The sequence below is a fragment of the Embiotoca jacksoni genome, unplaced genomic scaffold (genome assembly GCF_022577435.1).
Source record: "Embiotoca jacksoni isolate LCO1_2020_lvr unplaced genomic scaffold, fEmbJac1.0.p SCAF_96, whole genome shotgun sequence".
NCBI classification, from domain to species: Eukaryota; Metazoa; Chordata; class Actinopteri; family Embiotocidae; genus Embiotoca; species Embiotoca jacksoni.
This window is the reverse complement of record NW_027185454.1, coordinates 625915-652492: the sequence shown is the minus strand read 5'-3', so window position 1 is coordinate 652492 and position 26578 is coordinate 625915. Positions and strand designations below refer to the sequence as shown.

At 40.1% G+C, this 26578-nt stretch overlaps 1 protein-coding gene across 1 annotated transcript; it reads right to left on the bottom strand.

The window, feature by feature from the left end:
* Positions 1–526: 526 nt before the first annotated feature.
* On the bottom strand, positions 527–23871 carry LOC138193807 (E3 ubiquitin-protein ligase RNF19B). The gene is made up of 11 exons (XM_069142040.1): positions 23611–23871; positions 14960–15273; positions 14613–14792; positions 13579–14069; positions 10030–10235; positions 9404–9551; positions 6944–7106; positions 6346–6460; positions 3559–3690; positions 3153–3423; positions 527–2219 (listed from the first exon to the last, which is right to left on the bottom strand). Exons 3-11 carry the CDS (start codon positions 14763–14765, stop codon positions 1940–1942), a joined length of 1959 nt encoding a protein of 652 aa, XP_068998141.1. The 5' UTR covers positions 14766–14792; positions 14960–15273; positions 23611–23871; the 3' UTR covers positions 527–1939.
* Positions 23872–26578: the final 2707 nt, after the last annotated feature.

Here is a 26578-nt window from a genome sequence, read left to right as displayed (position 1 = left end):
TGAGAAATTGTAATACTTGGGGACATCATCTCATAGCAGTGATTTTTTTTTTTTTTACAAAATACCTTAAAAGAAATTAATATTTAAATCATCAGTTATCAATAATTCGAAATTGTAGAAGGAGTGGGGCACCTTGCAACCATCACATGGGGTTGAAAAAGACAAGGTTAACATAGGTGAACTTGTTACAACTGTGAGGGTGGGAAATTAACTTTTAAAATGTGAATGTCTACCAGCCTCTAACAGAAAAAGGTTAAAATTCATCATCAACTCAAAATTAAATTATTATTTTGTGTTTGAAATCTACCAGCAGCTTCCATACATGCATCCGATATGCAGTCAGTTACATGGGATCACAAGAAGACCCGGTTCAGGTCAAAGGTCACACTCCAAGACAGTTAGGAACCATTTGCCAAAGATTTTGAGATATACTTGCAACACCCACCCGTTCAGTTTCCTTTGTTTCATTCTCATCACGTCTCCTGTGTGTAAAGAAAAATCATTTCTGACACATAGAAAACGTGCATTATGTCTTTTTCCTTCATGGTGAAATCTTTATTTAATTTCTCTTCACAACCCAGCACGGGTTATCATGTCATGTCCATCTCACACTCAGGTATTTCACACTCAGGAAGCTAAGCAGTGCACGTACTGTGTACTCATGTATCTCTCACAAATCATCTAGAAGGGGTTATTACACTTTAACCTGCGGTGGCATGCTGCTGCTGTAACTTTGGTGCTCTGTGGTCATTTGAGAGAGTCTTTAGTTTATATTTAATGCTCTCGGCAGCACACACTACTGTAGCTACACTGACTGCTGTGCATGTGGACAGGTGAGTGTGTAATCTGTGTGTTGTTGTGTTATTCCGGATACACAGCGAGTAGTAGAATCATGCAGCTTTTTAAAAGTTAAAACTCCTCAGAAACAGACTGTGGTGTTGCTGCCATGTTGTCTTGCATTAAAGTGAGCATTTTTACAAACTAAAGAAACGTCTTCAGTTTAAAAAGAAACCGCCTCTTGAAGGCCAGATGCTGCACTAAAACAATGCAAAAATGACACTTTTCCCAGCTGCTTCCATGGAAGACTGCAGATCTGTGATTAAGTTATAAATCATAATGTTTTATAAGCCCTCTAGTCAGTTCAAACAATCACTACCACATCGTCACAGAGCACCTTTGACTCAAATAGAGAACCACAGTTACAGGCATAAAAACTTTCAGATGTCATTTTCTTCTGGGCTTCTTTCACAAATCAAACAGTGCAGCATGCATCATCTGTTTCAAATTGCCCAATTCAGGTGGAACACTGCAGTTTAAAGTTGTGGGCATACTCCTTCAGATAGAAAATATCCTATTGTCTTGCAGCATGGCTTGGGAAACCTTTAACTCATTGACAGGACAGTTCCTAGATTCTTAGTCCCCCATGAAACAAATCATGCTTGTGGTGGTCTCTTTATTCGTAAAGGGTGAGGGGGAACGGAGGTGAGGTCACTAAAAGAGAACAGCCAAATGAAGAGAAGACTTCAGGAAATACAGTAGATTCATAGTAGAGGGAGAGAAAGTTAGTTTCTTTCAGAAAGGATAACATAGAAAAAACAGACTGTCAGCTAACATGCTCTCCTGTCTGCTTTACAGTCTACAACCCTCCAGTTTTTGTCTTTGTCTCATGCTATTTGTCTCATACACACACTCACACACACACACACACACACACACACACACACACACAGCATCATCCTTTTCATTTGCTCTCTCTAAACCCACATCTTCCCAAGAGGGTGGAGCTAGAAGGCATCTGGTGGGAGGGCCCATCTCAGAAGGAGGAGGTGGCCTTGGCCAACGATTCTCAGGTCAATCCGACGACATGTCAGCTTGTGGATTTGTCTGTTTCCATTAAAAACCTGAATAAATCCTCAACCAAAACCTGCCCTGAAGGACCTCATACACCGTCTGTTTCAAAGACTGGGAAAACTGTCCCTTCGTCTCTTCGCGCTTCCCCGCCTGGTTTCTCTCTTCCCTCCTGCTCCTCTCCTCCTCCTTCCCCCTCTGGTCTTTCTTCTAGTTCTGAGGCACACGGGTAGTCTTGGGACTGGGAATGCGAGTGTCCCAGTGACTCCACCGACAAGCTACGGCTAGACAGAATGCTACTTAGGCTGGACTGGCGGGCGCCGCGGGGCTGGGTCTCAATTTCCACACGAACCTCAATATTGGTTCCTTCCCTGTGGTTACAATAGACACACATAATTGTATCAATGTGCAGTACAGTGGAAAATACCCATCACAAAATACAATCAGGGATCAGATTAGATACAAATTCATCCTACAGTATGAAACAATGACCTCAAACATGCAATCAGTGTCATACAGAACTATGTTTAGCTACAAGAACAAGAAGACGTCTGGGAACAGATGACATGGCCCTCATGAAGCCCTGATCTCAACATCATGGAGTCAGTCTGGAATTATATTTACAGACTCAAATGCGACTAAATCCACAGAGGAACTTCTAGAACATCCTGTGAAGTACCTTAAAAGATTATATAAATTTAGATAGAGTAACTGGTGCTGTCTTAAAGGCATATACTGATACACCAAATTGAGCATTCACTGCAGTTTGCATGAACTTAAAGGTACCCTGAGGAGTTCCTGACCTCTAATAGCACTATGAAATAGTTCTTCTGTGCATACTACCCCACTTGGCAGGTGGTAAACAGCATGGGATCCACTTCTAAGAACATTTTGAGAAAAAAAACTTTTTTTCAAGTGTTTTGTGAAAAAGGAAGTTCATTTCAAAACGTTTTTTTTTTAAACGAAAGGATACACAAAATTAATTTGAGTAACACTAGATGTAAATATAATTTTTGTTTACAAGAGAACTCCACAGGGTACCTTTAATGGATAAATAAATACTATTGTTGGCATCATTTTTAAAGGCATCCTCACTTTACTTTCAGTGCCTAAAAAGTATTGTATAGCTTCAAGATACTCAATATCAGACGATGCAGAGTGTCAATGAGTTACAAACTCATTGTAAATCACTTTGTAAGAGCGGGACTTCATGTGTAAATATAGGATATCATTTGTTTGCAGAATTTAAATTAAGAAAATTCCTTGTTAAAAACTATTTTAAAAACAGAAGATGAAACATTTACCTCAAAGAAAGCGCTTGTGTGTCTTCAGGCTTGCTGTCAGGCACAATAACCACCTCACAGTCAGAATGGCTGTCCTGCTGAGTGTATCCATGGCGTTTTGTGGCTTCATCTAACCCCACATATCTATCTAGCTCTGGGGGCGCCGTACTCGTACTCGGGAGGACGCCCACCTCCTGTACACTGACTCTGACTTCCTGAACACTGTTGTCGCTGAGCGGTGGGTTGTTCTGACCCGTCCAGTGATCACTGACTACATGAGAGAATAGAAGATCTATAAGAGAAGTTGAAACTTCATCAGATCGGGTCGAAATTTTGGGGGAAAAAATCACAAGCAAGTACTCAAGTAAACTATCTTCAGGTTTGATGATATCCTACATAAACTACAGTGATTAAATCCTATACTTACAGCTGGCCAAGTCTTCCAGTTGGATTTTATGCGTTTCAGGAGGTTCACTCTGCGGTCGACACCAACCGTTCCTACAGAGCGACATGGGGACAACCCCATAGACATAAGTCAGCATTAGCGGCACACCCACACCTGAAAGAAAACAGAAAAGAATGAGCACTTCATACGCATAATATGTTTTTCAATGAAGTATTGGACTGAAATAAAGTAATGGAGTTTTGGTGCCAAAATGGGTAAGGCACAGAAGACACCAAATCCTGCATTTCCCACAATGCAACTGGACACAACCTTTTGGTAGACCCTCTCTGTTTGATAAATGTTCACATCACACGGCTGATTGCACATGCTGATCAGTATTCCAACTGACTTGTAAATGCACTTTTGTGCTCACGGATTTTTATAATTTACATGTTAAATTGGTGGAGTGCCCCTTTAAAGGCTTTTTAGGTATTGTCATAAATATATTATTAACACAGTAACCCCAAACAGACACAAGAGGGAGCTCCTTCTGCTTCACTTGACACAGTCAAGATGCAAGAGGACATTGATCCCTAAATCTTTTCTTGGCATCTTAACTTCCCTATTTATGTAGTTGTTATTCTAAATAAAAAATGGGAACATGGTTATTCACCTGGAAATCATCTTTTTGTTCCATCATAAAGTACTGAGAAAGGGATCTGTATCCTTGCAAGCTTTTTAATAAACTGTAATTGCATAAAGGAAGCAATTGATTTTGTTTTATTTATCAGTTTTACTTATTTATTTTAAATAATTTAAACTGACTGCATATCTGTTTTGTAATATCTACTATATGTACTCTATACTGTTATTTGATCAATCTCTGTTCTATCAAAAACAATAAATGTTGCTTCCACTGTGATGGACTGCATCGTCATAATAAGTCAATATGCGAACGGAGCAGTGCATAACTACATCCAGAAAGAAGAGGATTTTCCCTGCTCTCCTTCATAACCTTCACCAAAGTACTTTGAACAAACCCCCCAACCTCGATGATGAGCAGCCTCCATGTGCTGTGTGATTATGCAACCTGTGACTGAGATAGGAATTTGGGAACACAAAGCAGAGTGCCAACCAAACAAAGGGACATCATTAACACAGCGAGAACACTGGGACGCTATTGACTCTGCAACAGGGTGAAACCGGGGCAAGAGGATGAGCCTGCCAGCCAAACGGTTCACACAGAAAGAGGAGTGAATGCGATAATACGTGCATGTGTCTGTCTGTCTGTCTTTAAAAGAGCAAAGAACAAAAGCGAGAGCTGCTACTGAAATAGAAGAGGAAAATAAAAATTGTAAAAGCACAAAACGAAGGAAGTATGATAAAACAAGTGGCAGAAAGAAATTGAAGCTAAAGTGACAACCTGCATACAGGCAGGAATGGAAGCAGAGTTATACACAGGGGTAGTAAGTGAGGGTGAACAGTACAGTGTGTGTGAGTTTGTGTGTGCAAAGGGAAGATCTGTCAATGTGAGCTGAGAAGCTACTAAAGCCTTAAGGATTTCTGTCACGGGCCATGAATGTTACCTACAGCGGGATGAGGCATCAAAATGCTAACTTTGCAAAGTGTGTTTGGTAATAAGAAAAAAAAAGTATGTTTGCATGAAGAAACCGAGCTTGTGGGTATGGCTGAACACTAAACGCTTACACACTTTGATGCATATTTATAGGTGTGTAATTCATGAAATTAAAGGAATAGTTTGCAATGCTGTGAAATACACCCTTTCACTTTCAATGCTACTTTCATGTCTGGACAGTAAATATGGAGTTACCACCAGCAGCTAGGAAACAGGAGGAAACACTTAGCCGGGCTCTGTCGAAGGCAACAAAATCTGCCTATTAGCACCTGTTAGCGCATTAATTAAAACATTGGCTGTGTTCCACATCCCGTACTTATGTACTAACACTCACTCACACACACAAGTACCCGGATGATGTACGTACTCAAAATGTTCCAAAAATCGAGCGTGAAACACGGGACACTTTCCACACTTAATGGAGTTTCACACTTTGTCTATTTAGCAGAAAGACAGGCACCATTGACCTAAAGTATTTTCAAATTGCTGCATCTGAAGAGGCTGCAACTGTTGCAGAACACCGCACAGTGGTTTATTTTTCATTAAGTACCAATATGCTATTGTTGAACAGAAGTCATTGATGTGTTGATTATGTGTGTTAAACAGGAGGCAGGAAAACATGTTGATTTGTGAGTAAAATAATGAAAGCTGTATATATATTTGCAGGTGATGCATTCAAATGCTACCGTTATTTACGGTCATCTAACTCTCTTCAAGAAAGCAAATTAGTGCATTTAAGAAAATGCCAGACTATTCCTTTAATTTTAGGTTCAAAATTGTGTGTAATGTCTGAAAAGAAGAAGAGTGTCTCCTCACTTATTAACATGGAAGGGATTATTCCACACACTCCACCGCTACAGGAGGTGTCCGTTTTCTGGTCAGGCCCAAATGGATCATCTTTATCTGTAAAGACTTTTTAAAAGTGCCTCTTTGAACACTGCCTTAGAAAATTTTGATAAAACTACATAATATTATTTCAAAGGAAAGAGATATGCCAAATTAGCATATTTAGCCAGGGAGGTCTTGGTGTCCGTCTTAAAATGTTATGTTTCAGCATTTTACAGCGATTCTATCTCCTTTTATAAAAAATTGCAGTTTCAATAATTATGTACAGTACTAATTCAGTAGAAACAAGCTCACTTTGCCCCTTTGATCACTCTCATGTGCAGGTCAGATAATATCATGTTCCTTACCCACAGTGACAGCTGCTATGACCGGCGACACAAACACTGACATCATCACCCCACTTGCCACAGTCAAGTAGTGCTTACTTCCTGAGATATTGTTTTTCTTGCAACGACCATGGACCTGGAAGGCCATAAATAAAACAAATTACATGATGGAGATTTAATTTGTTTGGAAACTGCCTGTGAAACCTGTACAAGCTATCAAAGAGCTCCAACACAAAGACAGACAGAACTATTCATACGTAAAGGCATTTTAGTTGCAGTTTAATCTGCCTAAAGTGTGTTATTGGTTTCTAATTCACCCGACATGCATTAAGTGCATGATTATTTGTTTAAAAGTTGAGTTTAAATCCACTGAATACATACAAATTAACAGAATATGCTTAAAAAAATATGTGAAATAGAAAGCTAGAACCATTCATACTAAGGTTAGCAAACATGTACACGCCATTTAAAGGCCTGCTCAGTCAGATTTGTTTATTATGAACAGTACATGACAATATTGGAGCAAAATGTCTCACTTAATGTAATGTTCAAACTCAACTGTCACCACAAGCTGCATGATGTGACTCAGGATTTCCCGACCGTTGCTACTGTTACTGACCTTGCGGCCCATGTAGATTGGTATGCCCACAATGATGACTGGGATGGCAAGGCCCGCTATAAGGGAGATGACCACGGGCGCTCCAAGCAACATGCCCACTTGCCACAGTACCTTGCGGGTTTGAGACCATGGCTTCTTCCCCCAGAACGTACATCCTGAGGGACTGAGACACACGGGAGACACAACACAGGTGATCAGTTCAAACTATAACAAAGCACAAAACAATGTAGTAGTCACGGCAGCAACGTGGTTTTATGGATGGCAATGTCAGTCTGTCAGTCAGTCGGTTGGTTCACCACTTTAGTACAGAAAGAAATTCATATTCAGACAAATCTATTTATCTCAAGAAAACTCACTGGCAAAATGTCAGAGGCAACAGAACAACATATCAAGATAGATATGTCGATACAAGGAAAAAAAGCAGCAGTAGATACAAAAAGGTTATAGTTCATACAAGTAACCAAGAATGTCACTGTCAGTGTTTAGCAGACTGATAGCTGAAGGACGAAGAGTACATTATAATGTCGACCTGAGGGTGGCATAGTCAATTCACTTAACAGAACAAGGTCAGATTGGCTGATCATTTCTTTTACTTTCAATATTTAAATAATCAGATCGCCATTCAATTTTGTACAGACATTTGATGATCTATTGACTTTTCATTTGGTGCCATTATCAGCTCAAATAAATACTGTAATAAGTGGTTTCATACAATAGTTTATGACCAAAACAAATACAATTCGTATCACAATCAATTGTACTGTGGTATTTTTTGTGTTTGTTTTATCATAACAGTATTAGTACACTCACACATATACACTCACAATCATTTGCTCACACACTCAATTGAATCTGGCACAAACATAAAACACTTTTGAATGATTCTTTTTTGAGAAACAAGTGCAATAAATGAGTACTGACAACAACATGACAACATTAACGAGCTGCTTCATTCTTCTCATTACATCATTACCCTAACTGAACGATCTGATCTGCATTTATCATTTTGGTTCGGTCTTTTCTGCCTGAATTGCCGCCTTTTGCAGTTTCTGCTCACAATCGTTTATCTTACATATTGCTGTTACAGAAATGGGAAAGCCAGCCTATTTGAGTTCGTTTATGAGCAGTCGACACTCTGTTGCCTAATATGACGTTGGGCACAAAATAAATGTGGCCTTAAATGCTACTTAAATCTGCTATCAGCCTTTGGTGATGTGGTGTAATTCTAACTGTCTGGAGGAGCAGAACAACTGACTCATGCTGTTTGGTCTTAATAAAGTAGCAATTAACATGCAGGAGTAGAAATGACAATATAAAAAACACAAATAGCGCCTGCGGGCATTTATACGTGTATCTGTATGCATTTATGTTGCAGCAGCAAATATCACTTCGTCTTTCTGAAAAGCTGAGTGGGGAGAATTATGGTAAGGTATTAGGGCTGTGCTCTGTTTTACTGAACTGGCAGATTTGCTGTGATATGCTAAAAGCTTTGTCCTTCTACAGGACGTTCACTGTAATTTGCAGTGTGAAAGACAGACATGGGAGCAGGGGGTGGGGGGGGGGGGGCATAGGGGACAAGGAGGGGAGACTGTAATGGAAGCCATTGCAGCTCATGGAAAAGGATAAACAAAAACATGCATACACTACCTGCACCTTTCATGTACAGTAAGTCTAAAATGGACCTTGTTCAGCAGAAAGATTAGACTCTCTTCAAATTTAGCCAATCTATGTCTCGCTGTCCTCTGAGCTCCAGTTTCATATTCTGCCACATGGAAACATGGAGGCAGATAGAGCTGAGTAACTGATGACAAGCCTGCAGTGACTCTCTTCCAGGACTGGAAAAATCAATGGAGGACCAGACAAACTGTTAAAACCAAGGCAGTTTCTAGATGATGATACATGTACCTGCCTTGCTGACTGGCCCAGTTTTTTTTTTTTTTTTTTTTTATCTCTGACTGGGTATCGCTTTACAGATGCAATATGCAGGCTTACTAATTTTAGTGAGGCTAATTATGAACTTTAATGCTTTTAGAATGAATAGAAGTGTTTTATAGAGCTGGATTTGTGCCATGAAGCATTTTTTTCACCTCATGGTACTGTGAGGATCAAATTCTGCTGCTCTTTATCCTGTGGTTTGTACTTTTATTTAATAGACCCCAAAAACCAAGACAGTTCATTAAAGGGTCGCAACTATTGATTTATCATCAATCACTGTCACTTATTTTTCTAATAAATCACTTGGTTTAAATAATGAAAAAATGTCTGTTAGATGAAAACAGAGGAAGAAAGTACATGCTGGCACCTAAGAAATTAAAACCAGCTCCTTTTCAGCATGTTTGCCTACAAAGGCACTTGACTCTGTTGTTGAGGTTCAAAACAGTTTTGAAATAAGCATCAGATGTGGACATTTGCATGTGTGTGTGTGTTACCATGCTTGTGAGCTGAGTGCTAACAGGATACCTGAGGTAGTGCACGTCGGTGATCTCCTGCATACACAGCCAGCAGAACTGACAGGCACACACAGTGCAGTTCATACGGTTACAGCTGCCATCATTGGTCTTCATTATGTAGGCACCACAGCGAGGGCACGCTTTGATCTCCTCCGCATCTGCAACAGAGTAAATATGCAAGACACCGTACATTGTGCAATATTTATTTATGGACTTCACGGAGTAGTTGAATTTTTGGGGACATACGTCCTTCTGGTTTATTGGCAATCGCTTGAGAAAAGAAATAGTCTAGCGCATAACCCCCACCCCACCCCACCCCACCCCACCCCACCCCACCCACCCCCAGAACATGTCACATGTTGATAGTTTACTGCTGGAGAGAGCAAATATGTTACATCTTGGTTCCAGTCTACGTGCTAAGCTAAAGCCTTGTATCTAATGAACAGCTGTGATAGTGTTGTCGATCTTCTTATCTAAGTCTTATGAAGTGAATTAAGAGGGAAGTAAATCTGCCAAAATATTCCTTTAAATTACCGTCTCTGGAAAATTAGATGGAAATAAAGGAAAAATATGACACAGTATCTAAAAAGTTCTGGAGGAGAATGCTACACAGGTGACAGTTGTTTCCCGTTTTACCTCCTCCAGGTTCTTCATTGAAGACGTACAGCGTGGAGGCATCGTTACCGCCTGAGGTGTGGCGGGCTCGCTGCCGCCGGGCCTGGTCACAGGTCTGGTTGGGGTGCCACAGCTGCCGACAGTGGTAGCAGAACTCTGTGTCGCATCCCTCGCGGCCGCAGCTCAGCTTGGGACACTCTGCACAGCCATAAGCTATCACTGCATAGCTGAGGAGAGAGAGAGAAACTGCAGATTCAAATGATAGAACGATTAAAAGTAATATAATACCGTTTTTAAATCCAGGTTCCCCAGTTACAGTAAACAATGTTCTCCCTACTCACAACACCTTGTTGCCTTAACGTGTTGGTTTCAGAAGTGCTGAGACTCAGTAGCTGCGGTTTCATTTAAATATGACAGCTTTGGTTGGCTGACTGGAATATGTATAAAAAGCGGTCACATCCACGGCTTAATCTCCTCGTATTGTTTTGCTGTCCAGCCTGGTCAGGCACACTGAAAAGTTAAATGTTGATTTTGCTCACAAGCAGTACATTTGTTGACTGTGTGGCTCAGTGAATCACAATTCAAAGAGAGACAATTATCACTGCTACTGCTTTCCAGAATTCAACACCTGAACCAGAAACATTTCCATCCTGAGACCCTGAACAGGCATTATGATGATAACAAGAAGCTCGACGCCTGTGGACCTAATCGCACTCCTCAGATGGGTTATTAACATAAACTCTAATGTTCAAAAGATCGCGCGATTAATGGTCAGATCCAAGTGAAAATAAGCGTGAGTGACTCCTGGGACTCCAGCATCCATCTATGCTGGGAAAACCGGCATCTCCAGCCTTGTGTGGTTTACAGGTTTGTCAGAAAGGTAGATGAATTAAACAGGCTGAGGGCCACACACACACATAAGAGGATAATTACACTGCTGCCTTGATTCCACTTTGGTGTCAGAGCAGATTTGAAATGTCTGTGTCTAATTCTCAAGTCAAACACTGTTGGCTGAACAACAAAGCCGGTGCTCATGCATAAAACATTCGCAGGTATCAGTGAGGATCTTTATCAGAGAAAACCAGCAATAAATGGATTATTTAGATCTTAAACACTCCTCCACACTTTGTCATGCAAAGTTGTATAAAAAAAAAGTGCCAGTCAGCTGGCATCATTCAAATCAGTTTCCTTGCCCATGTGAGAGATTGTAGATCAAAGTTTTACCAAAGCCTTTTGGAAAGCACATCTTTATATATTGTATATGTTCATTTATAAAGATTGTAAAGTTTAAGACATCTAATAAGTAATCTACTTTGAACAATAATTTGTCTCATGTTTTCTTAACCGTTACACAGTTAAAAGATTCTGTTAAAAGGTGTCCCTTTTTTTTAACGTGCCCTCTCACTGCATGTGCACTGAAGGCTTCAAGCTTTGACTTTACATTTGGACTTTTAGTATTTCGAAGTATTTTGGGATTCTTTTTATTATCAAATTGCGACTTTGTAAAACTGTGTAATTCTCTGATGTTGCATTTGTTGTATAGCTGTTGCCCCACCATTACCTTTGTTAATGTTTACGAGTAAAGAATAGGCTTTTAACATTTGTTTGGCCTAAGGGCTGGGTTATACCCTCAGAACTAGACCGTACAGAGTTCTGGAAATCAAAAGTATTGATTGTTCTTCTGGCAAAGAGGAAAGTCCAGCTTGAATTGAGAGGGAGGAACGAGTGTGAGATCATTTTAAAATCGGATCATGGCCCACATTTTCAGTCGGTCTCTCCGGGAAGGCATACCTCGAGCTGCATTTAGTCGTTCACATGAAAAGGGTCACAATGTAACAAATGACGAGGGAGAGCGAGAGACCAAGCTCAGAGTGGTGGACAATCATGACGTGTGAGTGTAAATGTTTGAGAGGTAATAACATGGTCGGACACAGACCCCTCTAATCTGACAACAGAGAGACAAACGACTTTGTTTACAAGTAAGACCCACAGGTTACCTTGTTTATCTTACGTGCCTTACCTATGTGTCTTATGTACCTGATTTACTGGTTATTTCAAGCAGAGATTTATCCAAAAATAGTGATACGTGACATTAACACAGGCACAGTTTCTATTCAGAACCACCTACAGTGGCATCACATTTGCAGCGAAAACATTACAAAATGTGTGCGCACATGCCATAGATTCGAGTGTGTGTGGACTCGCAGCCAAAAAAACCACATTTTGTCACACTTTCTGAGAACCAACATAATCTCCTGCTAAGCTTCTGTCACTAAGACCTGGAGGAATGTCTGTAAACTGGGAACATGGGAATGCACAGAATGACCAGTTTATATAATGAATCAATACTTCACAGGCTCTTTATGTGGGAACTACTAGCAACTTAAAAACACCACTTTTAAACTGTTTAAAACTCAAAACACATTGAGTTTATTTTAGTACTATAAAAATCGGATCTTTTATTTCTCTATATTATATCTAAGTCACCACAGCATGATACAGATAGGTGTATTGATTTGTGCTCCACTCATTCATCATGACCGGGCTGCGGGCGCTGACGGTCGGGGAGACAGTCTTCCTCTGAGTCCTGAACTCTGGTGCATACGTACTTTTGACCACAAATATCCGCTGAACACACAACATGCACACACACGTTATGATTTCCCATCAGCAGCCGTATCCTGTTACCTAACCATGAACATTATACAGCAATTGATCAGTGTAAGGGCAACAGATAACAGTTAATTCGGGACACCTTGCATTGAGGCAGATTCCGGCTGCTGTCAGTGAAAAACTGAATTTCTCCCCGCGTGATTTATGATGATGTCCAAGATCGATTTTATAATGAGATCACATTGTAGCTGAGCTTTAAACATCTCTTTGCAACATAATGTAATTCACACTTTTGACAGTTATCTTGAGGGAGCGAAGGTAACAGTAAAATGATCCGATAAATCACAGATAATGGTTTAAACTGATTAAAGGTGATGCTTATTATAACTCCCAAAGCAACATGTTGTTGGTGTTTCCCTGTGTGGTTCTAGATTTGGGTTTGAATTCTTAAAGAGTTGTTAAAAATATACAAAGGATTGTTGGTCTGTTCTGTTCCAGGATCTGCAAAATATATTGGTTGCACCAAACTTTAATAGCATCAAACCCGGTGATGGATGTAAAAGCTCAAACAGAGCTTTCACATGCTGCCAGTTACTCTTTTCAATGCTAAAGTCAATCATTCTGTCAGAGGAAAACCTTTCAGTCTTGTGGTTTTCCAACATAAAGCCGGTGGTGGAATGACAGGGCTTTGAAGAGCGCTGTCATATTATAGGGCTGTAACTTTTCTTTTTCAAAGTAATTACAGTGCAGTGATTTGCTACTGTGTGACTCAAGATGTCAATAAAACAGATTTTTCTTCTATTAAATCTTCTTCTCTCCAGTTATATACCAAACAGGATCTTCATTATTGTTATTGAATTTGAAATTAAAAAGATTTTCTAGGGTAACTATGAAACTGTTCAGGGGAAATTGTTTGTGCTTAAATCTAAAGGGTGTTAGATGGAGCTCAGTTCTCACCTGCAGTCAGGCGCAGGGCACCAGCGTGTATCTGGATCAGAAGCCAGAAACCGCCTCAGCTGGTACTCCTCAAACCTCTCCAGCAGTGCCCGGTCATCCAGAATGGCGCGAACATCGAGTGGCGCAAGCGTCTCCGGGCACTGCGGGCATGCGATGCCCACCCGACTCTCTGATATCTCAATGCGCAGGTACTGGCGGAGGCAGTCGGAACACGCCCTGTGGGAGCAGGAGGTGAGTCGTGGGAAGTGGCATCGCGGTTGGCTGAGCAGGCACAGCGGGCACTCCTCCAGGTGCTCGTCCAATAGCTGCTCCTGGCTGGAGGAGGAGAGGGACAGGACGCCGGTGGAGCCGCTGCTGACCCCACCTACGCACTCTGCTGTGGCCGCACCGCTCTCGCCCACCTCAGCCGCTGCCAGCGGACCTACTCCTTCTCCTCTTTCTGCTCCAGAAACCGTTGATTCTCCAGCCTCTTCTGATGTGAAGTTGAGGTCCTGAGAACAAGTACACAAAATGTTGATTTACCAAATCCAACCACGTGCATTAAAAATGTTCTTGTACAGGATGCTCAGAGGCAGTGAGAGGAAGAAGAGTCCTCGTGGCTTGTCATTAGTGAGTGTGGACATAGGTGGATTGCATTTGAGGTACTTTATTTGGTTTCTTGGCAACATCATTTCTAGAAATTACCAATTAATTAAATAAACAGTCTAATGGATTTGGGCTCCAACAGTGGTAGGGGTAGAAAGTAAGCAGAGACAGATCCCAAGTTAATGATCTACAGCTTCTCTTCATGTTTTTTTTTTTACACAGCTATCTGTGAGACGTCTTCTGGCCCTGCTTATAGAGAGATAATGATCACCGATGTACTGCAAACTAAGTTCAAATTGGAACACATAAATACCAAAATCAAATTTAAATGCTTAGTCCAAACTCACACTAACCCAAAAATAAGACATAAAACAATATGATATGGCATTTCTTTGTTGCTTTTGCTCACTTTAATAGCAGACAAACAGCAGGGGAGGCCTCAGTCTCACCTGCTCTGGATGCTCGCTCGGGGTTAGCGTAATGGCCACCTCCTCCCTGGGCCAGGCTTCCACAGGCCTCTCGGGCCTCGGCTCTGATTTGGGCTTCCGGCTGAAGAAGTTTAGGAAGCTCAGGGGCCCCGTCTGCTGCTTGGGCCTCTTCATGGTCTAGAACTAGAGCAGGAGCAGCAGCTGAGGAGGACAGGCCAATGACCATGAGCAGGATGCAAAGGCGTTGAGAGAGTGTGCGCGTGTGTGTGTGCGTGCGTGCGTGTGTGTGTGTGTGTGTGTGTGTGTGTGTGTGTGTGTGTGTGTGTGTGTGTGTGTGTGTGTGTGTGTGTGTGTGTGTGTGTTTGGACCTTGGGTGCGTGGGTGGGTGAGCTCAGCGAGCTCTCACGGCTGAGTCTTGGACGGCTATTCTGCTGTACGAGGGAGGAAGAGTGGGAGTGATGAAGAGGGAGACGGTGGGGAGGAGGTAATCCCTGCCTGAGGGGAACATCACTAATTTGGAGCTTTTCCGAGGCCGGATCATGTGGTTTACTTTGTCTCTCTTCAGTCTTCTTTCCCTCCTCTTCTTCCACAACTGCAGTTCGCTCAGTGTGAATTAGTCCCGAGCTGGTCGACTGGTCTTCATCATTTTAGGCGTCCCCTCCACTGTTAAAAGCCTTCGACCCTGCATGGAAACAAAAGCACATCATGACTACATCATAGAACCAGAATCAGAATGACATTATTCTGGTAAAGCTGCAAAAACATTTGCCGTTCAAATGATTTCAAGCAATTTGTAGCCTAAATAAAAACAAACGTTACACATAATAGATTTTCAAGGTTTGACGGGTCAAACATTAAAATACATTAATTACACCAAACATCAATTTAATTACCATATTTTACACATACGTATACACAGATTTGCCATGATGTGATCAACCGGCAACCAAAAGTGACAACACCCACTGCTTTGTGAACTGCCATTCTGAAGTCTCAAGTTCAGTTCATTTTGGCCATCGCCATCTTGCCAGAAGTGACCATAGTTGGGACGAGCTGGGGAAGAGCAAGTGGTTGATCTGACTCGATCTGTTTGGAAATCTGAGGACACTGCGCCCTAACGCCTGACACTAAGTGACAAAACATATTGAAGATATATAAAATGTATGTATTCAGGGTTTCAACTGAGGAGAGCACAGAATCAGACAACTTCAACCGATTACTTGAAATCAAGTTTCTCTTTTGAACTTTGGTTCAAGGGACTCCTCTCCCTCTGAACCCAGTTTACATTAATATGAATGTTATTTATGAACTTCTCCCTCTGGCTGTATATTCAGAGCCCGATTAAACAAAACAAAAACAGCATTTTCATTTGTTCTGTCGCCATCGTCATTAGCAACCTTTCAATATTTTATTATAGCAAAACTACTACTCATAAATACAACATGTATTAAATAGGGCATTCGTTCTCTTCTAGGTTTTTTTTTGCATGCAGGTTGAGTCCTGACCAGGCCTGACACCGAATGACATTTACTGGAGACCAAAGCAGACACATCACCAGGAAGTAATTTTAAAATTTGACCTTTAATACTGCCGTAAAAACAGCTACTGGGGGGAATAAAAACAGTGGTATTTTACTCCAAAAACTCTATTTAAAATCCCCTGAGAGTCTGTTATATGAAATACAATTCACATGGAAAACACAGGGAAAACACCGTGACCTCCTGCAGCAAATAGCCTCAGACATGAGCAATAAGGTCACAGCCATGAGACACAAAGAGCAGATGGATGAGAGAGTTGTGACTGGTTTGAGAGGATTGGGGGAGATGGAGGGGAAGGCAGAGGAGAGGAGGTGATAGACAGCACAGACAACTCCTTCTGCCTCCATTAGGCAGAGGCGAGCTTTCATAATCAGGCCCAGAGAGCAAAGAGAGCATGAGGTGATTCACGACAGCCCAGACCAATTCGAGTAGCCAGTCGCCATGACGCTACGTCAAATCGGGCCATTGGATATGGCATGAAATATGATACGATTACAGATGATAATCTATTTCAACATCTACAGTGTCGTGTTGTGTAAGTCTGCACAGAAACAGTCAAATCTATGACTTGTATAGATATATTTTTTTCTACTTCTCAAAGCAATTTCAATGACCAGAATGAGAGTAAACTGGATCGTCATTCCTTAAACAAGGATGCACAAAGAATCTGGATTTATGTAACACTGCAGCGCCCAACCTGCTGTCTTGCTTTGAGACTGAGAGTTAGGATTGTATTTATATTTCAGCCCTGTGTGTGTTGAAATCAACATAAACAGCAAGCCCTTCTTCCAGCGGCCATCATTATGTATCGTAATTTAAGAGTAAAGAAAAGAAAGTCTTACCCTTTGAGAACTTGGCAACATAAACTGACGATTAGTGTTGATATTTTAGATGCAAGTTTTTCTTTCCACTGCAGTTCTGCTGGAAATACTGCATCTCTATGTTTTTGCAATAACACAGTGTGGACGATAAGCCATGAAATAACAATGTACTGGAGCACAAGGCACATTGCAAACAGCTGTTTTTGTGTTAATGTACTTCTAAGAAATGACCTTCTTGGAAATCTCTTAAAAATGTATTAGCCAAGAAAATAGGTAAATGGATAAAACATTGCACACAATAAGCAAAGTGAAAGAAGAGATGCAGTAGGATGATAAGATAAGATGAAATAAGATAAGACTTTATTAATCCCACAGTAGGGACATTTATTCGTTACAGCAGCATAGGGACACAGTTAGAAAAAAAAAAGAAAAAAAAAAAAAAAAAAAGTAAGCATTCAATAAGAAGAAATGACAAAGTATGCGTTTTTTTGTTCCACAGAGATGATGCAGAGAAAAAAATTAGAGTTAAATGTGGTGACACTTGCTATTTCAGCAGTTTAAAAGTTCTTGTTCCACTAACAAGTCTTTACTTTTCCCAACATATAGTGAGTGAAAACTGCTCTTCAGCAGTGATTGAATTCAGACTCAAATCTCTCATGGAAACCTTTATTGGCTTACAATGAAAACAAAGCAGAGGAGGAATTGTGAGTTTCAAGTCATTTGTAATTTAAAAAGAATAGCATCTCTTCAGTTTTTCGATATCCAGTTTCTGGTAGTAATGCTGTATTTCAATGGATCTCAATCGTGCATCCACCTTAATTTGCTTAGCATCCGCATTCTGTGGGGACTGACCTTATAGCTTTGACGAACACATCACTGAGCTGTTTATTTATAGTATAGAAATTCCCATGAATGAAGACATCAAAGGCAAACACATAACACCTTCAAAAGAGTTCATTTTGTATACCCTGAAAAGTCTGTACCCATGGTGTATGCATGCATATACACTCACATATATAAATGCACACATGCAAACACACACTGATACATGCAGCAAAAGACACACACAGAGAAGTGAGTGTTTTTAAATTATAGCTCAGTGGTTTCCAGGCGGGGTTTGCCGCTCTACTCTAAAAGACAGATAATCAAAGCAATTAGACAACACAATTCACCGCCAAATGATTTTGATAAATTGCCACTGTGAGGGAATGAAGTGAAGATAAGCGGATAGAGACTTTGTACAGATTGTTCATATCAAATCAGATTGCACAGAACATTATATTAACAGGAAACATATCTTCAAATCTAAATGATAGAATTATTTGGAAACCATTGACACACAAATAAACAATGAGGGACTTGAAGTATTGTCTGATGTTAGAACAATTTGTTTTCACTCTAATGTTTCACTGAAGACACTTTTTACAGAGGAAATATGCTTAATTAATCAAAGACTAAACTCGGCTCTATGTCGCATTACAAAATCATTGGATTTAGTGTTGGCAAACTTTGCTGTTTTTTTTGCCACCGAAGGACCAAAGAGAGCTGGTGCTCGGTCATATTTAGCTGCCACAAGATTCAGGGGTTGATACTGAGCTCCTTCAGGTACCCAGGTGCACTTTTTTTTAAATTTTACTTCTGTTTTTTTCTTCTTTGTGTTCTTTCACTTCAGTTCCTGCTCTCAATCTGTGTTGTGCATCCTTGAATTGTTACAGATCATCATCATGATCTTGAATCTGATCATCCATCCATCAAAAACTGCAGAAGCACTGATGCACACACACACCCATCCATAAGCACACGTCCATCCACATTATCATGCACATACACGCTTAAATTATGTGGATACAGAGATGAAATGGCAAAAGTGGCTTCTGGATGATGAGAGGCTATTTTGTTTTCTACCATCAGTGGCTACGATACGAACTTAATGAATGCTGCTGTTTACGTCTGCCTATTTGTTGTAATTGAAAACTACCGAAAACATCCACATCAGAAAGATAAGAGTGATCCGTTTAACCGCTTAACCCCTCTGAGCCACCGAAAATAGTCACCACGTGTTTGCGGACAAAGATTTTGTTGTTAAGTTTGTCATAGAGGCTACTAAATATCTGGAAAATGTGTGTCAAAATGGGCACAAAACAGGTTATTATGAGTGTTTTTGTTGGAAAAGTTTTCTCCTCAGATTAAGAATCATATAGTTTCAAAGTAATGGAACAAGCACATGAATGTTACTGTATACATGTGATATCTTCAATACAAGTCATAATTCAATATAGTATACACATAACATATGACCTTTGATTTTGAGGAAAAACCTGGGTTACTATTGTTAAAAAGTTAATTGCATTGGATATTTCAAAAGCAATTAATAGATAGGGGTATTTTTGTTGCACAAACAAGCGCCACTATGGAAAGATAAAATGTTGCCAGTGGTATCTCTGCTTTGTGGTGTCTTCCTGATTTCAAACCTAAGCAAAGCATCCCAGCTAATAGCTGAAATAATACTGAAATGTACTCTTATCTGATGCATATGGATATCTTTGAAATGATTCAGTTAAGCTGACATTATGACCTCTCGCTAAACTTATTTATCGATGAGACAGTAGGAAGAAAGAGAACACGGGTAAAGAAGAGTCCTGCTGTCTTTAATGTCCTCCTTCACAAAGCTCAGGGGAGACAGTTAACACGAAGGATTGCCACAGATGCTGCTCAGAAAGACAAAGCACATCTTCCCTTTACAGCTTAATGGTTTTCTTTTCTGTGTGTGTTTGTGTATGCTATCTCTGTGAGGACCACTTCAGACATAATTGGATTCAAAAGTGAGGACATTTTGGCTGTTCCTCACTTTGCGATGCACCTTCAAAGAGCTGTTTGAGGGTTAAGTCTTGGTTTTAGGGTTAAGGTCAGACTTAGGGTAGGCTAGGCATTTGATTGGGGTGGTTAAGGTCAGGAAAGGGGGTTAGGTACTTGATTATGCATTAATGAGTGTCCTCACGAAGATCGAAGTAGAAACATGTTTGTGTAGAGTATTGTAAAATACTTCTTTGGCCACAGACACACACGTCTAAAGTCTTGACCTCCCCTCTTTACACTGCTTCATACTTCACTTACTAGAGAACTCTCAGCCACAAAGAATGAACAAAGCAATTCAAATTCTTTTGGCGTATTGAAGGATTACAGAGAATTAAAGGACAAATACAAAATCTGCCCAAGAACTTTTATTCTGTGCCACAAAACAAATAGCTAAATCAAGTCGGACCTACATATACAATTTAACGGCTTTGAATAACTGTGATAAAACTGTGGGCCTATTTATCATTTGGTGTGTTTTATATTTGCACAGCAGTATGAAGTGAATCAGAACCTCCTTGGGAAACACCGTGTCCTTCTGAGAGGGAAGGAGCTACACCACTGGAGACGGTAAAAATCTATCATGTTGAGTCCCAGGAGAGTTTAACTGAAATGTTTAGAGGAAAAACAACCTACTTTGGTTTTGAGAGAGAAATCCTATGCGGACTACTTATTACATTCAAAATGTAATAAGAAAAGATGCTATAAATCGTGAATATCTCACCAGTATGTGGACAGATGGGAAGACTAAGTCTAAAGGTGGTGGAGCTGCTCATCTTAAAATGATTAACAAGATGTCACCTTGTGATCAGTTTGAGCTCCTCACAACTTTTTTTTTTTTACCAAAGTAACCGAAACAGTGAAATGACTCTCCCTACATGTACAATCAACAACACCAGCACACAAAAACAAAAGCTTCAGCCACTCGCCTCAAGTCTTAATTTACAGCGGCAAACCCTCATTTTTTATTTATTTCTGACAAGCAAAAGAAAACCAATCCGTCAGCCTACGGTGTCACCGGACATCATTACATAATCAACAAAGTCATTGGCTGGAGTCTTGTCCTCTTACTTTTCTGACATGACTCAGCATGCTGAGTCACACCAACTTTAATCTGATCACAGAAGCAGCACACACGCACGCCGGTTTCCACAGAAAATATACAAAGTGTGTGAGTTTCAAAGAGACATGCAACAGATTTTATACATAGAGGTCAGTTCATGTGTCATTCACAACTGGTGTTCTGTGGCTTTGGAGGAGCTTTAAAAAAGTCTGAGAAAAAAAACTTTGTAATGATACCAATATGGGGTTATCTCAGGTTAGAGTTTCAGACCTTGAACACAAAGTCTGTGTTACAAACTGAGGCATGGAGTTGGAACGGCATTTACCAGGCAGGAAAGGTCAAACATGAAGCGTCTGGTTGCAGTGTGGGAAGTGAAGCCAGTGTTTTTGAGGCTTGAGTTATACTTTGGACTAAAGGAGAACTGCTCCTTCAATTTTGACCAATTTTTCTTTATCTAGGTCTTTGAGTCACCCAACTCTGTAGAAGTGCAATAATGAATGGCTTGAGTAGCTATTTAGAGTACTAAAGTAAGAAAGAAGGCACTGTTTAAATTGGTGGAAAGTAACTGAGTACATTTACTCAAGTACAAATCTGACATTCTTGTACTTTACTTGGGTATTACAATTTGAAGCTACGTATACTTCCACTCCACCACATTTCAGAGGGCGATATTGTACTATTACTCCTTTACAATTACATGACAGCTTTAGTTACCTATAGGATGAAGATTTGACATAATGGATATTATAACAAACTTGTTAAAATAGGCCTGTAACACACTTAAAGATTAAACCAGTGGTTTTCAACCTTTATGTCTGCTGACATCTTAAAAAAATCAGTGTGTAGTCGGGGTCACCTCTCTCATGGTTTCATTTCAATAAATGTTCAAATGATCTAATATCACACTAAAAGTCAAAGATTAGAGAAAAAGTCCAAAAACGAAAAAAAAAAAAAAAAAGATTTGTGGATCAGAACCTCCAGTACTCACCTGACGACCCCTCACATTTATCTGCTGTCCTTGTAAAACTGGATATAAAATACTTCAAACTAGCTCCACCTGCAGCCGCTACAATAGTAACATGCTGCTTACACACTGATGCTACAGTATTAAAGATCTAAGGTCATTTAATAATATCAGTCAGAGGGACTAAACACTTATTTTTACTTTAATAAGTTGTACTTTAGGCTACATTTGCTGCTAATATTTATGTACTTTTACTTTTTTCACAGAGGACTTTCACTTGTAATGGATTTTTTTTTTTTACATTGCTTTACAAGTACTTAAGTAAAGGAGCTGCCCAGTTCTCCCACCACTGCCTGTTCATAATGAAGCAGTCTGTACTGATTATTCTCCCAGAGGCGTACCCATGTACCACATTAGAGAAATTTAAATAACTAAAAGACTAAAGGGGATTGTTTACTTATTAGTGTTTCATTCGACCTGTACAGGGTTGTGCCTTTTTGTCAGGAGAAAATCATATTAAATCATACATAATTAAAAATCTTTACATTGAAATTCAAATGGGAGCTTATTTGATCAAATCAAACCTTTACCCTATTCCTGAAGCTATATGGGTAAAATGTACAGCAAATCCAATAAATCTACCATTTTGAGGTTATTCTTAACTATGATGACAAATAATTGCATATACAGGATAGATCATATAGTATGGCACTCTGCCTCTTGGTGACAGATGGGATTATTACACAATCTGGATTCTGCCCTGAAACGGTTTCCCCTCCTTTGAAATACCGAACAGGGAAACCACGGGCCACATTTATTTTTATTTTTTTTTTCTGAATGTTGTCCTTTGCATGAACCTTATTCTCACAGCCTTCTTATCTTCTCACTTTGGAGGCGTTTTTCGATGATGTGACACCTGTTAACAAGCTGTTACAATGTGTTTTAAAAAAAAAAAAAAAGGTCAGTCTTCAGCCATGATGTTGAGTTCTACCTCAGTGGAGGGAAACCTGATGATACACCCTATTAAATATCCCTCCACTGGACAGATGCCCACATCAGCAATGCGGGTTTCAGAGGCATTAGAGTGACCTCAGCCAGCCTGCTTGCACGCGCGCGCGTACACACGCACGCACACACACACACACACACACACGCACACACACACACACACCTCCGCCGCGGCATCCCTCACCAAAATATTCCGTTTCTGTACCATGTGGCGCTCAACACGCAGTCTAGTGACCTCTGAAAGCTCAGTCTGCTTTGTGATATTGAATAACCACAATATAAGGGATTAGGTTTGATAGCACATCGTGTTATTGTAGAAGTTCATAACAGAGCTACATTTCTTCTTAGGGCATTACAACTCACTGATCCATATGGTTGAACTCTAAAGCTTGTGAAATATTGTTCAATCAAATATCTATATAAACCACAGGCCTATAGGCTGGATATATCAGAGTACAACTGGAAAATAAACGAGTTATTATAGCGAACTATTAAACGTCAGCCTCGTGCAGCCTCCAGATATTCCAAAGTTATTTGCACATTTCCACACGTTATTTTCATCATATCAGGAGGGGATTGTTCAGGGCATCATGCTGTTGCAGGGAGTGGCATGTTTAATAGGCTACGAATTCGCATTCACCTCCACCTCCATGCAGCTATCCCATACGGTCACGCGCAAAAAAAACAAACAATAAATTCGTCTGAATGCGAAAGTCTGCCGAGGCAGCAGATAAAACACACAATAATTTCTATTACGTAAACGGTATCTTACCCTCTCTGTGCGGCGCCTTCTCTCTTTGCAGCGTAGAATCGAGACCACTGGCTCCTCCTCTCGAGGACCAAACAGCCGCACAGCGATCTCCCCCGTCTCCTCCTCTCTTCTGCTGCACGGAAAACAGATCGGGCCCACAGAAGCTGCAGAGAGGAGCGGGTAAGGGGTGGTCGAGACCGGTCCGGTGCAAGAGCGAGCCGAGCAGAGGGGATCCGCGGTGAGGAGAGCCCTCCCCGTCACAGCGGCAGCCGGATGGCTCTTCTGTGCAGCGGCCTGAGGGGAGGCACACTGCAGTGACATTAGCCAATGAGATGACGCAGACTTCCAGGATCTCCTATTCATAAATGCCCAGTCCCATAAAAACACAGTGATGCTCACACGTTTTCGAATATAGTGCCAAATATAGCCCCCCCCCCCACACGGGTCTTCTTATCTTGAAGAAAATTGTACTTTCTTAATTGTTGTTGTTCTGAATTTGTACCCTCATGGCTGAAATGTACTTATTGTAAGTCGCTTTGGATAAAAGCGTCAGCTAAATGAAACGCAATGTAATGTCTTCTTTTTAAAAGTCAGCCCCAGTCAACCAGTGGCAGGTTTTTGGGGGGTTTCTGTGTCATTTAATATCAACATGTAGGCTACATCTTACATTGAGGTCAGTTGCTCACGAGTGAAGGTGATTCTCTGGGAAATGTATTCAGGGAAACCACACTTTTCTTTTTCTCTGGGATCTCCAGAAGCAGGCTTACATCCTGGGTTGCGACTTAGTTACCTTCAAAAACAGCTTCTTCGTCACAGGTTTGTCATTTTGGGGAAAAGGCGCACACGTTAAAAATAGCCTACCCCATGAAGATTTTTAAGAGGAAAACTTATAGACTGTATATTTCAGGCTAACCTAGTTTTTAAGTCCCAGTATAGGCCTATTTATGTTGGCTACCTTCCCAAACAAGGAATGCAAGACAACACAGTTGAGAGGATAACATTACATGGTTCTTGTACTTTAGGTCCTATTTAGTATAATTTATAACCATAAGAAAGTAGCTTTTGTTGTTGTTGTTGTTGTTTTTACAGAGAAAACATGAATTACCTAGAATATAATTATTTAGGGACTGCTGTGCATTCATAAATTATGTGTGTTGCAAATCCTCTTAAGAAATCTCTGATTCTTCTGGCCTTTCTTTATAATGTTTGACTTTTGTGAAATCCAAATAGGCTAATGACCTAAAATTACACAAGAGGGAAAACTGTGCAAACCTTGCGTCTTTGCTCGTACTTCTCACCTACATTTTGCAACATTTGGGGCATCTTTCCTTTACATATTACTGTAGCCTAATTCTCTGATGGGAACCAGGTTTTAGTGCAGGATTTAAAAAGCTGTGAGTCGTTTATTTTTTTTTTTATTTGCCATGTAAATAATAATATTTGCACTACTTAATCTCATAGATGTCTGTCTACAGTCTACTGGCAGTGAACAGAAGGGTCTGTTGTTGTAGTCTTTTTCCGTTGCACTGGATCTACATTGTACTTTTGTACACTGACATGATTATTTGTTTATATAAGAGACACACTTTCAAAGGATTTAGTCGTGATGGTCATAACACGACAATTTCAGCTGCTATATACACACGAACTACAAGTACAATGATTCAGTGAGGTACAGCAACCGGAAATTATTTTCGGAAACGGAAACACCTAAGGATGAGAGATGTATACAATGGAGTCAAGATTCGTCCCGTCACAGACAATAGAACGTCCGGTATGCACCTCAATCCTTCAGAATAAAAGCACACAGCTTTAGGCTCCTTTCATTTTGCCCAGTTACGTCAATTGATATTTACTTGCAATACCAATGAAATAAAACCGAATCAAAGTAAGTGTATTTTTTTTAATTTTTTTTTTTATCCAAGAGATACTAGAAGTAACCTACCGTTACTGGGAATCGGATGCTGTGAAACTTCTATATTTACTTTGGCTCCTCTACTTGAGCAGTATGTTTATAACATGAGAAGAGCTATAGTTGTTGTTAGATTATCACAAAAAATTCTAAAGTAGCAAATAAGTTAGTTCGAATAAAGAGCGGTGAAATGGGAGAAACTCTTTGAAACAGAAAAGATGAAATTTATTTGTTTTCCGCCATATCACATTGATTCATCTGAAATGGTAGACACATGGGTAAAAAAAAAAAAAAAAGTCATGAAAAATTTCACAGCCGAGAGCACGTCTGGTCAAAGGTTATGCGTTGTTTTTTTTTGACAATGCTGAGATTAATTAATAACTAAATTTGTCAAATGTTAAATCAAAAAACGGATTCAGACTGACCGAGTAACAAACCTATATATGACCAATTTTATCATGGGAAAACTGCCTAAAGGTTTGATATCTTCGGTAAATAATGAGAAGTAAGGATACCAAGGGGATCGGGCTGACATCTTCAACCAGCAACAGCTGTGCAGCTACTTTCCCAATATGCCTGATGATCTCTTCGTCACAATGCATTTGATAACATAACTGTATATAATTGATAATAGTTTTTACTTAATTTATTTTTAGACCACTGAAATAGACTGATATTATATTATATTATGTATTATATAATAATACTAACAAATTAATTAGATCAATTAAAAAAAAAAAATCAATAAATCAAGTTATCTTGTACAAATGTTATTATCAAACAGTATAGGGGAAGATTTTTTTTGTTATTTGTTCTTGTGGATCCACAAATTAAATGACGCAGCATGGGTCAAAGGCGTATTTAATGTGCAACACGTTTTGTTAAACCGGAGCAGGTGGTGACCAATGGCGAAGACGCCGCTTTTATTCTGAAGGACATGCGCCGGAAGTATTATTGTTGTTGCCGCTGCTGCTGGATCACAGGCGAATCAGAAAATCAATTAAGTTATGAAAAATACCATTAATTGCCTTTCTTTGTCGCCGCAGCTCATGAAGAAATGGCGGATCTCCAGGCGTC

Excerpts from the sequence above, each read along its gene's own strand:
- LOC138193807 (XM_069142040.1), bottom strand. The coding sequence starts at position 14,765 with ATGAAGAGGCCCAAGCAGCAGACGGGGCCCCTGAGCTTCCTAAACTTC. Across the intron at positions 14,070-14,612 it reads CGAGCGAGCATCCAGAGCAG|GACCTCAACTTCACATCAGA; the intron begins GTGAGACTGAGG and ends ACTTGTTCTCAG. Across the intron at positions 3,424-3,558 it reads ACTGGAAGACTTGGCCAGCT|ATCTTCTATTCTCTCATGTA; the intron begins GTAAGTATAGGA and ends CTTCTCTTATAG.